The sequence below is a fragment of the Phyllobates terribilis genome, unplaced genomic scaffold (assembly GCF_046119375.1).
Source record: "Phyllobates terribilis strain yellow unplaced genomic scaffold, ASM4611937v1 Scaffold_3__8_contigs__length_932513732, whole genome shotgun sequence".
NCBI classification, from domain to species: Eukaryota; Metazoa; Chordata; class Amphibia; order Anura; family Dendrobatidae; genus Phyllobates; species Phyllobates terribilis.
The window spans coordinates 662,335,855-662,347,334 of record NW_027362763.1 but is presented as its reverse complement, the minus strand read 5'-3'; the positions used below and the strand labels follow the sequence as shown (position 1 = coordinate 662,347,334).

Here is an 11,480-nt window from a genome sequence, read left to right as displayed (position 1 = left end):
CGCCGCCAGGTATGTTACAGTACCCCCCCCCCCCCTTACGCCCCCTCTTCTTCAGGCCTGCCAGAATCTTCCGCAGGGAATTCGAGGGCCAATCCTTCACTTCAAGGAGATCACTTCCACTGTCCACAGGAAAAACTGGTCTCATCTGGTTAGCTAGGATGCTACCTCCTATCCAGCCATCCTCAGCAACAGACGAAACGGGTGGAGTACCAGGAACAGCACACAAGGAAGTCTCTCTCCACATATTTTCAGGTGGCACCCCAGAGGGTACAGGAGACAACTGGAAGTCCTCCACCGGGTTGGAGGGGAGCAGAGACTTGGGGGTAATCTCTGCTTCGAGGTACATCTTGTCAAATTCACAGGAAGAAATAGACGGGTTATCAGGTACAGGGTGAGAAAAAGTCACTGTCTCTTTGTTATCTGGTGGTACCCCGGAGGAGTCAGGAAACAACTGGAGGTCCTCCGCCTGGTCAGAGGGGTGTAGAGACTCATGGGTAACCTCTGCTTCAGAGTACACTAGGTCGGACTCACTGGACGAAGCAAGCGAGGTATCAGATCCAGGATATAGGAAAGTCTCTGTCCATTCACCACCAGGTGGCACCCCGAAGGGTTTTGGAGACAACTGGAGGTCCTCCGCATGGTCGGAGGGGTGTAGAGACTCGGGAGTAACCTCTGCTTCGGAGTACACTAGGTGGGACTCATTGGACGAAGCGAGCAAGGTATCAGGTACAGAGTATAGGAGCGTCTCTGTCCTTTCGCTACCAGGTAGCACCCCAAAGGGCTCAGGAGACAACTGGAGGTCCTCCGCCAGGTCGGAGGGGTGAAGAGACTCATGGGTAACCTCTGCTTCAGAGTACACTAGGTCGGACTCATTGGATGAAGCAGCCGAGGTATCAGGTACAGAGTATAGGAAAGTCTCTGTCCATTCGCTACCAGGTAGCACCCCGAAGGGTTCAGGAGACAACTGGAGATCCTCCGCCTGATCGGAGGGGTGTAGAGACTCAGGGGTAACCTCTGCTTCGGAGAACACTAGGTCGGACTCACTGGACGAAGCGGGCGAGGTATCAGGTGCAGGGTATAGGGAAGTCTCTCTCCAATTGTCCTCAAGTGGTATCTCGGGGGATTCAGGAGGCAACAGGGGGTCCTCCGGTGTGAATTCTGGGTGGGCAGCAGTCTCTTCGGGCAGGAGAACTGGTGCACTACCCACGCACATTACCCGTTGGGGCTTCTCCGGGATACAGGGAGATGAAGCTTCAGTAGGGACTTCAAGGTTGGGGTCAGGAGGTCTCAGGGAGGACAGACCCTGGCGTGACGGCTTGCCTCTACGTCTAGCACGTCTGGACTGCCTCTTGAGGTTGGGAGAAGTATTCCGGAGAGTGTAGTCACCCTTTGAGGATTCTGGGTGGGCAGTAGTCTCATTGGGCTGGAGGACTATTGCGCTACCCACACACATTACCCATCAGGGCTGCTCCGGGATACTGGGAAGTGAAGCTTCAGCAGGAGCCTCCGGGTTAGGATCATCGAAGACCATTAGAAAGACCACCAGGAAGGCCATTATGTCTAGGACGATAGGATCCTGTGCGTCCCATAGGGGAATGATCCAATTCAAGGCATCACCCGCTAGGTAAGACATCATGAATCCCACCTTAACCCGATCTGTGGGAAAACAGAGAGGGTAGAACTTGAAGTGTAGCATGCATTGCTCCACAAATGCACGACTCTGTCTTGGATCCCCATAGTAACGTGGCGGATCCGCAGGAACGAGAGCCGATAGATCCATCTGGACGGGTGCGTAATTCGCCTGGAACTCAGCTAGAGGAAAAAAAAATTATTTATTTATTTTTAATGCACGTATTCGCTGGAAAACATCTCAGAGAGCGAAGGCCGTGGGGCTCAACGGGAACCATGGCCTGAGCATGCTGTAATGCACACGCCCGGGCTGAGCGCTGTGTGCGTGTGATTCCACTGGACCGTGCCGGAGAGTGAATGCCTGGAGGGGCGTAACTAGGTATTCACCCAATCCGACCAGGGTCGCACGACGGCATACGACGCCAGTGCACCAAGGAGGAACCGAGCAGAGGGACCAGGTGCTACTCCAGGACAGACCCCGGACACGGCTGTTGACCCACACAGGGGAATACAGGAACAGGCTGGTTAGGCTGGCTCACAGACTGGTGGGAATAGGCAGGCACGGCTGGTATGCAGGCAGGCGGGTATGCAGGCAGGGGGGTACAGGCAAGCACGGCTAGAGTGCAGACAGGAAGGCACTAGCAGGTAGGAACACAGGCGGGATAGGACCCAGTACACACTGGGACTCTGGAACAGAACCACAGATGTGGCGGACAAACACAGCAGAGTGCGGTCGCCCAGAGAGGTGAGCGAGAGCAGGGCAGGACGAGACCGCCTGGAGCGGTGAGCAAGAGCAGGGCAGGGCAGGACGAGACCGCCTGGAGCGGTGAGCAAGAGCAGGGCAGGGCAGGACGAGGCCGCCTGGAGCGGTGAGCAAGAGCAGGGCAGGACGAGGCCGCCTGGAGCGGTGAGCAAGAGCAGGGCAGGACGAGGCCGCCTGGAGCGGTGAGCAAGAGCAGGGCAGGACGAGGCCGCCTGGAGCGGTGAGCAAGAGCAGAGCAGGACGAGACCGCCTGGAGCGGTGAGCAAGAGCAGAGCAGGACGAGACCGCCTGGAGCGGTGAGCAAGAGCAGAGCAGGACGAGACCGCCTGGAGCGGTGAGCAAGAGCAGGACGAGACCGCCTGGAGCGGTGAGCAAAGGGTCAGAGCTGAGCAAGACTGCCGGAGCAGTGAGCAAGGAGTCAGAGCAGGACGAGGCCGCCTGGAGCAGTGAGCAAGGAGTCAGAGCAAGACTGCCGGAGCAGTGAGCAAAAGGATAAGAGCGGAGAGAGACTGCCGGAGCAGTGAGCAAAAGGATAAGAGCGGAGCGAGGCTGCCGGAGCAGTGAGCAAAAGGATAAGAGCGGAGCGAGGCTGCCGGAGCAGTGAGCAAAAGGGTCAGAGCAGGACGGACAGGGCTCTGTTCACACGGAACAGACAGGAAGGGAAAGGCAGAGCCAGATACCCACAGGGTATTTGCAGTGAAATAGCAAGTGGACCACAAACTCACAAACGGGAGTACAGAGACAACAAGCAGGAGTTAGGTACGAGTTCAGACTCTGCAGAAAAAGGAAAGGAACGGACATAGAGGCAAAACAGGTAAAGGATAGGAGAGAGTTCAGACTGGAACTGAGTGTACGGAAGAGACCGACACTGCAGCGGGATACAGGAGCGGGTCTGGGAATACGGCCCCCAGAGAGGCGGGACGAACAGGCAAGGAGCGTGTTCAGACAGGACAGACAAGATACAGGAGCGGGTCTAAGTAATCTGTCCCTAGAAGGCGGGAGGAACAGGCTAGGAGCGTGTTCAGACAGGCCTGGAATACAGCCTCCAGGATAGGCAGACAAAAGAAACACAGAACGGGACCTGGCACCTTCAGAGTGCAAGCACACACTGAATGAAACACAATGCTCATGCAGGGATTGATTGGGGCAGCTGGGTTAAATACCAGGTGACAGACAGCAATAGGCTGAGGACGCACAAGGGGTGTGACCCACAGCAGGTACAAAAAGCAGGAAGTGATCGGGCGCCGCCCTTAAGCAGCAGAAACAGACACAAACAGACAGCATGGAGGGAAGCCAGAGAGACATTCTGGACTGGAGATAAAGTGCGCGCTCTTGCACAGTGGGAGATGGACCACTATGCAAGGACGCCGCCAGGTATGTTACACTCCCCTACCTTTTGGAAGATAAAGTTGTCAGCAAGAGAGGATAAGAATTTGCTTGACCTGTTAGTTTTACTTGAGAGAGATTCCCAACAAATGTCTGGATAGTTGAAATCTCCCATGACCACTACGTCATATTTTTTGGAGAACTTGGTCATTTGATACATAAAGAGTTCATCCATATCTTCAGCTTGCCCAGGTGGCCTGTAGTAAATGCCTACAATGGTGTCCTTTCCGTTGTTCTCTCCTTGTATTCTTACCCAAACAGTTTCCACAGAACTCCCAGTCTCTGAAGCTTCAATCTCTGTGCAGATATACGCTTTTCTAACATACAATGCGACACCTCCTCCTCGTTTATCAAGTCTGTTTCTTGCAAATAAGTTGTATCCTTTTAGCCTTTTATTCCAATCATGTGTATCGTCCCACCAAGTTTCAGTGATTCCAATGACATCATATTCCTTTTCCTGCATTAGTAGTTCCAATTCTCCTTGTTTGTTGCCTATGCTTTGTGCATTTGTATAAAAACATTTTATCCCCCATCCCTGTATATATGCTCCCTCCCCCCCAGTCCATGTATATATGCTCCCTCCCCCCAGTCCATGTATATATGCTCCCTCCCCCCAGTCCATGTATATATGCTCCCTCCCCCCCAGTCCATGTATATATGCTCCCTCCCCCCAGTCCATGTATATATGCTCCCTCCCCCCCAGTCCATGTATATATGCTCCCTCCCCCCCAGTCCATGTATATATGCTCCCTCCCCCCCAGTCCATGTATATATGCTCCCTCCCCCCCAGTCCATGTATATATGCTCCCTCCCCCCCAGTCCATGTATATATGCTCCCTCCCCCCCAGTCCATGTATATATGCTCCCTCCCCCCCAGTCCATGTATATATGCTCCCTCCCCCCCAGTCCATGTATATATGCTCCCTCCCCCCCAGTCCATGTATATATGCTCCCTCCCCCCCAGTCCATGTATATATGCTCCCTCCCCCCCAGTCCATGTATATATGCTCCCTCCCCCCCAGTCCATGTATATATGCTCCCTCCCCCCCAGTCCATGTATATATGCTCCCTCCCCCCCAGTCCATGTATATATGCTCCCTCCCCCCCAGTCCATGTATATATGCTCCCTCCCCCCCAGTCCATGTATATATGCTCCCTCCCCCCCAGTCCATGTATATATGCTCCCTCCCCCCCAGTCCATGTATATATGCTCCCTCCCCCCCAGTCCATGTATATATGCTCCCCCAGCCTGCTAGCGCTGTTCATTGCATATTAAAAAAAAACAAAAAAAAACATAATAAACCCTCCTACTCACCTTCCCTCTTCTCCCGTGCTGCGTCCTCTCCTGTAGCCGGCAGCTAACTCCAGCGTCCTAGCGACGGCGGCGCATGACGTCACTGCCAAGCGCCCAGTCGCCTGTACGCTGACGTCAGCTGCTGGTCTCTGATTGGCCAGCAGCGTGTATTGCTGCGCACGGGCCTGGCAAGTCCATGCTGCAATACACTTCAGCTAGATGGGCGTCCGAGGACAGACATCTAGCTGAAGTAGCGGAGCTGGCGTGGGCACTCGGCGGGCTCAGAGTTCTCACCCGCCGGGCCCCATCCAGTAGCGCTAGTGCTGCGGCGATGTTGCGCGTGCCATAGGTTCGCCAGCACTGTCCTAGGATAAACTCTACAGCAAACTACAACTCCCGAAAACCACCGCACCGCCTCTTATTGGCTCGTGGTTTGACAGCCAGACTCTCATTGGCTGATTTTTTGACAAGAGATACTGTTATTGGTCCCTGTTATGACTGGCTAAAGGAGATTGGCTGCTGGAGTGAGAGCGCGGACGATGATTGGCTGTAAGTGACGGTGTGGCGTATGAGGGGCTGTCTGGTGCTGGTAGTGGAGAGTGAGGGCTGAGGATCGGCCGCTCAGCTCCAGCACAGCCCGGGACATGGCGGCGGGCGGAGGACGGCAGTGCGGGCTGCTGCGGGGCGCCATCCTGCGGATCTCACCCTGGGCAGGCAGCAGGCGGAGCTGCGTGTCCGGGGCGCCAGCGGTGGAGGTGCCGAGCGCCGTCCAGGTGAGCAAGTGTGCACGACCCGCAGCTCCACCGCACACCCCAGCTGCGCTCTGCCCTGTCCCCCCAGCTCCTCCGCACACCCCAGCTGCGCTCTGCCCGGTCCCCCCAGCTCCACCGCACACCCCAGCTGCGCTCTGCCCTGTCCCCCCAGCTCCTCCGCACACCCCAGCTGCGCTCTGCCCTGTCCCCCCAGCTCCTCCGCACACCCCAGCTGCGCTCTGCCCGGTCCCCCCAGCTCCTCCGCACACCCCAGCTGCGCTCTGCCCGGTCCCCCCAGCTCCTCCGCACACCCCAGCTGCGCTCTGCCCGGTCCCCCCAGCTCCTCCGCACACCCCAGCTGCCCTCTGCCCGGTCCCCCCAGCTCCTCCGCACACCCCAGCTGCGCTCTGCCCTGTCCCCCCAGCTCCTCCGCACACCCCAGCTGCGCTTTGCCCTGTCCCCCCAGCTCCTCCGCACACCCCAGCTGCGCTCTGCCCTGTCCCCCCAGCTCCTCCGCATACAACCAGCTGCGCTCTGCCCGGTCCCCCCAGCTCCTCCGCACACAACCAGCTGCGCTCTGCCCGGTCCCCCCAGCTCCTCCGCACACAACCAGCTGCGCTCTGCCCGGTCCCCCCAGCTCCTCCGCACACAACCAGCTGCGCTCTGCCCGGTCCCCCCAGCTCCTTTGCACACAACCAGCTGCGCTCTGCCCGGTCCCCCCAGCTCCTCCGCACACAACCAGCTGCGCTCTGCCCGGTCCCCCCAGCTCCTCCGCACACAACCAGCTGCGCTCTGCCCGATCCCCCCAGCTCCTCCGCACACAACCAGCTGCGCTCTGCCCGGTCCCCCCAGCTCCTCCGCACACCCCAGCTTCGCTCTGCCCGGTCCCCCCAGCTCCTCCGCACACAACCAGCTTCGCTCTGCCCGGTCCCCCCAGCTCCTCCGCACACCCCAGCTGCGCTCTGCCCGGTCCCCCCAGCTCCTCCGCACACAACCAGCTGCGCTCTGCCCGGTCCCCCCAGCTCCTCCGCACACCCCAGCTGCGCTCTGCCCGGTCCCCCCAGCTCCTCCGCACACAACCAGCTGCGCTCTGCCCGGTCCCCCCAGCTCCTCCGCACACAACCAGCTGCGGTCTGCCCGGTCCCCCCAGCTCCTCCGCACACAACCAGCTGCGCTCTGCCCTGTCCCCGCAGCTCCACCGCACACCCCAGCTGCGCTCTGCCCTGTCCCCCCAGCTCCTCCGCACACAACCAGCTGCGCTCTGCCCTGTCCCCGCAGCTCCACCGCACACCCCAGCTGCGCTCTGCCCGGTCCCCCCTGCTCCTCCGCACACCCCAGCTGCGCTCTGCCCGGTCCCCGCAGCTCCTCCGCATACAACCAGCTGCGCTCTGCCCGGTCCCCGCAGCTCCTCCGCATACAACCAGCCGCGCTCTGCCCGGTCCCCGCAGCTCCTCCGCACACAACCAGCCGCGCTCTGCCCGGTCCCCGCAGCTCCTCCGCACACAACCAGCTGCGCTCTGCCCGGTCCCCGCAGTTCCTCCGCACACCCCAGCTGCGCTCTGCCAGGTCCCCGCAGCTCCTCCGCACACAACCAGCTGCGCTCTGCCAGGTCCCCGCAGCTCCTCCGCATACAACCAGCCGCGCTCTGCCCGGTCCCCCCAGCTCCTCCGCACACCCCAGCCGCGCTCTGCCCGGTCCCCCCAGCTCCACCGCACACCCCAGCCGCGCTCTGCCCTGTCCCCGCAGCTCCACCGCACACCCCAGCTGCGCTCTGCCCTGCCCCCCCCCCAGCTCCTCCGCACACAACCAGCTGCGCTCTGCCCGGTCCCCCCAGCTCCTCCGCACACAACCAGCTGCGCTCTGCCCGGTCCCCCCCAGCTCCTCCGCACACAACCAGCTGCGCTCTGCCCGGTCCCCCCCAGCTCCTCCGCACACAACCAGCTGCGCTCTGCCCGGTCCCCCCAGCTCCTCCGCACACAACCAGCTGCGCTCTGCCCGGTCCCCCCAGCTCCTCCGCACACAACCAGCTGCGCTCTGCCCGGTCCCCCCAGCTCCTCCGCACACAACCAGCTGCGCTCTGCCCGGTCCCCCCAGCTCCTCCGCACACAACCAGCTGCGCTCTGCCCGGTCCCCCCAGCTCCTCTCTCTCTCTGCTGCCTTCTTCCTCTCTCTGCTCTCTCTCTGCTGCCTTCTTCTCTCTGCTCTGGCTCTGCCGCCTTCTTCCTCTCTCTGCTCTGGCTCTGCCGCCTTCTTCCTCTCTCTGCTCTGGCTCTGCCGCCTTCTTCCTCTCTCTGCTCTGGCTCTGCCGCCTTCTTCTTCTCTCTGCTCTGGCTCTGCCGCCTTCTTCTTCTCTCTGCTCTGGCTCTGCCGCCTTCTTCTTCTCTCTGCTCTGGCTCTGCCGCCTTCTTCTTCTCTCTGCTCTGGCTCTGCCGCCTTCCTCTTCTCTCTGCTCTGGCTCTGCCGCCTTCTTCTTCTCTCTGCTCTGGCTCTGCCGCCTTCTTCTTCTCTCTGCTCTGGCTCTGCCGCCGCCTTCTTCTCTCTGCTCTCCCTCTGCCGCCTCCATCTTCTCTCTGCTCTCCCTCTGCCGCCTCCTTCTTCTCTCTGCTCTCCCTCTGCCGCCTCCTTCTTCTCTCTGCTCTCCCTCTGCCGCCTCCTTCTTCTCTCTGCTCTCCCTCTGCCGCCTCCTTCTTCTCTCTGCTCTCCCTCTGCCGCCTCCTTCTTCTCTCTGCTCTCCCTCTGCCGCCTCCTTCTTCTCTCTGCTCTCCCTCTGCCGCCTCCTTCTTCTCTCTGCTCTCCCTCTGCCGCCTCCTTCTTCTCTCTGCTCTCCCTCTGCCGCCGCCTTCTTCTCTCTGCTCTCCCTCTGCCGCCGCCTTCTTCTCTCTGCTCTCCCTCTGCCGCCGCCTTCTTCTCTCTGCTCTCCCTCTGCCGCCGCCTTCTTCTCTCTGCTCTCCCTCTGCCGCCGCCTTCTTCTCTCTGCTCTCCCTCTGCCGCCGCCTTCTTCTCTCTGCTCTCCCTCTGCCGCCGCCTTCTTCTCTCTGCTCTCCCTCTGCCGCCGCCTTCTTCTCTCTGCTCTCCCTCTGCCGCCGCCTTCTTCTCTCTGCTCTCCCTCTGCCGCCGCCGCCTTCTTCTCTCTGCTCTCCCTCTGCCGCCGCCGCCTTCTTCTCTCTGCTCTCCCTCTGCCGCCGCCGCCTTCTTCTCTCTGCTCTCCCTCTGCCGCCGCCGCCTTCTTCTCTCTGCTCTCCCTCTGCCGCCGCCGCCTTCTTCTCTCTGCTCTCCCTCTGCCGCCGCCGCCTTCTTCTCTCTGCTCTCCCTCTGCCGCCGCCGCCTTCTTCTCTCTGCTCTCCCTCTGCCGCCGCCGCCGCCTTCTCTCTGCTCTCCCTCTGCCGCCGCCGCCGCCTTCTCTCTGCTCTCCCTCTGCCGCCGCCGCCGCCTTCTCTCTGCTCTCCCTCTGCCGCCGCCTTCTCTCTGCTCTCCCTCTGCCGCCGCCTTCTCTCTGCTCTCCCTCTGCCGCCGCCTTCTCTCTGCTCTCCCTCTGCCGCCGCCGCCTTCTTCTCTCTGCTCTCCCTCTGCCGCCGCCGCCTTCTTCTCTCTGCTCTCCCTCTGCCGCCGCCGCCTTCTTCTCTCTGCTCTCCCTCTGCCGCCGCCGCCTTCTTCTCTCTGCTCTCCCTCTGCCGCCGCCGCCTTCTTTCTTCTTCTTCTTCTTCCTCTCTCTATGTACCGGAGTTGTGCACAGGCCACAATTGTTTTTCACTGTACACAAGAAATAAAGTCAATGTCAGTAGAACTTCAAGGAGATCTGTCAGCAGAATTAATATTAGAATCTATATTCATTATTAAATAGATCTAACAGACCTGATGAGGCTGGTTGACTGACTGTGAAAATCCAAGTCTAGTTGGCCGTATAAACCTTCATGAAGGTTTTCCTGCCCGAATCTACGCTGAGTGTTTTCTCAGCTCTAGTTGGATTGTGAAATGTTCATTTTGGAATCTGAATTATACAATCATATGTGGATTTTCAGAGTAAGTACACCGACCTCATTGAGTCTGAAACGTATGTAGTAGTTTATGCCTATTGTATTGTGAAATCTGGAGCTAGATCCTCTCATAGATCTCACCAATCTGAGGACACAAAGAAGGGAGCGCGGGTTAATTTCTTGGGGCTGAATACTTTTTGTAATCATTGTGTTCACAGGTTATACAGCCTGGAGCTGTAATACTCCTATTACACAGGGAGCGCTGCTCCCGCAGCCCTGCGTTGTATAATCACTCCTGTTTTGCTGCTTTGTTTGCCAAATGCAGAATTTTAGTGTTTGTATCGTTGTCTGTGATCATGTGACCATTATGTGATCAGAGGCTGAAGGTTCTCCTGTGTCATCCCCATACAGTTCATCAGATCGCAAGCGAACTACAGCTCTGGAGTGTAATACAGGATGTAACTCAGGATCAGTAATGTAATGTATGTACACAGTGACTGCACCAGCAGAATAGTGAGTGCAGCTCTGGAGTATAATACAGGAGGTAACTCAGGATCAGTAATGTAATGTATGTACACGGTGACTGCACCAGCAGAATAGTGAGCGCAGCTCTGGAGTATAATACAGGATGTAACTCAGGATCAGTAATGTAATGTAATGTATGTACACAGTGACTGCACCAGCAGAATAGTGAGTGCAGCTCTGGAGTATAATACAGGATGTAACTCAGGATCAGTAATGTAATGTATGTACACAGTGACTGCACCAGCAGAATAGTGAGTGCTGCTCTGGAGTATAATACAGGATGTAACTCAGGATCAGTAATGTAATGTAAGTACACAGTGACTGCACCAGCAGAATAGTGAGTGCAGCTCTGGAGTTTAATACAGGAGGTAACTCAGGATCAGTAATGTAATGTATGTACACAGTGACCGCACCAGCAGAATAGAGAGTGCAGCTCTGGAGTATAATACAGGATGTAACTCAGGATCAGTAATGTAATGTATGTACACAGTGACTGCACCAGCAGAATAGTGAGTGCAGCTCTGGGGTATAATACAGGAGGTAACTCAGGATCAGTAATGTAATGTATGTACTGTATGTGACCCTACCCTGCTGTGGATATATTAGTTGCCCCCCATATGTCCAGAGGCCGCTCCTGAGCTGCTTTGTGTCTTCTCTGCTTTCCTCTTGCTGGATATCGGGGTGGATGGATCTCACGGTTCTCACATGACCGTCATGCAGGAGGATCTCACATAACAATCACACGCTGTTAATAAACCCCAGGAGCTCAGTGTCGTCTCCTCAAATCTCTGTGTAAAGAGTATACGGTCCCCTCGTGGTGAGAGGCTGATATCAGTCACATCTAGTGGCATGTATAAGTTTGGGCACCTCAGGTCAAAATTTCTAAAATATATATGTATTTTGATATGTTACTTTTTAAAAATTACAAAAAGGAAAATGGGCCGATGCAAAAGTTTGTGCACCCTGCATGGTTATTACCTAGTAGCGCCCCCTTTTGAAAGTATCACGGCTTGTAAACTCTTTATGTAGCCAGATAAGTCTTTCACCTCTTGTTTGAGGGATTTTCCTCCGTTCTTCCTTGGAGAATTCCTCCAGTTCTGTGAGATTCCTGGGGCGTCTTGCATCCTCTACTATTTTGAGACCACAGATTTTCAATG

The 11,480-nt window shown here is 57.5% G+C and overlaps 1 protein-coding gene across 3 annotated transcripts in view; it reads left to right on the top strand.

Moving 5' to 3' along the window:
- The first annotated feature begins 3,743 nt into the window (after window positions 1-3,743).
- MOCS1 (molybdenum cofactor synthesis 1) overlaps window positions 3,744-11,480 on the top strand; it is a 35,674-nt gene continuing 27,937 nt past the window's right edge. The window contains exon 1 of one of the 3 annotated variants that reach the window (XM_073671731.1): window positions 3,744-3,766. In XM_073671731.1, the coding sequence (XP_073527832.1) occupies window positions 3,749-3,766 (18 nt within the window). In that variant the 5' untranslated portion in view covers window positions 3,744-3,748. Of the gene's footprint in view, window positions 3,767-5,605; window positions 5,846-11,480 lie in introns of those variants that run through there. The other 2 variants (XM_073671730.1, XM_073671732.1) reach the window with 2 other exon arrangements.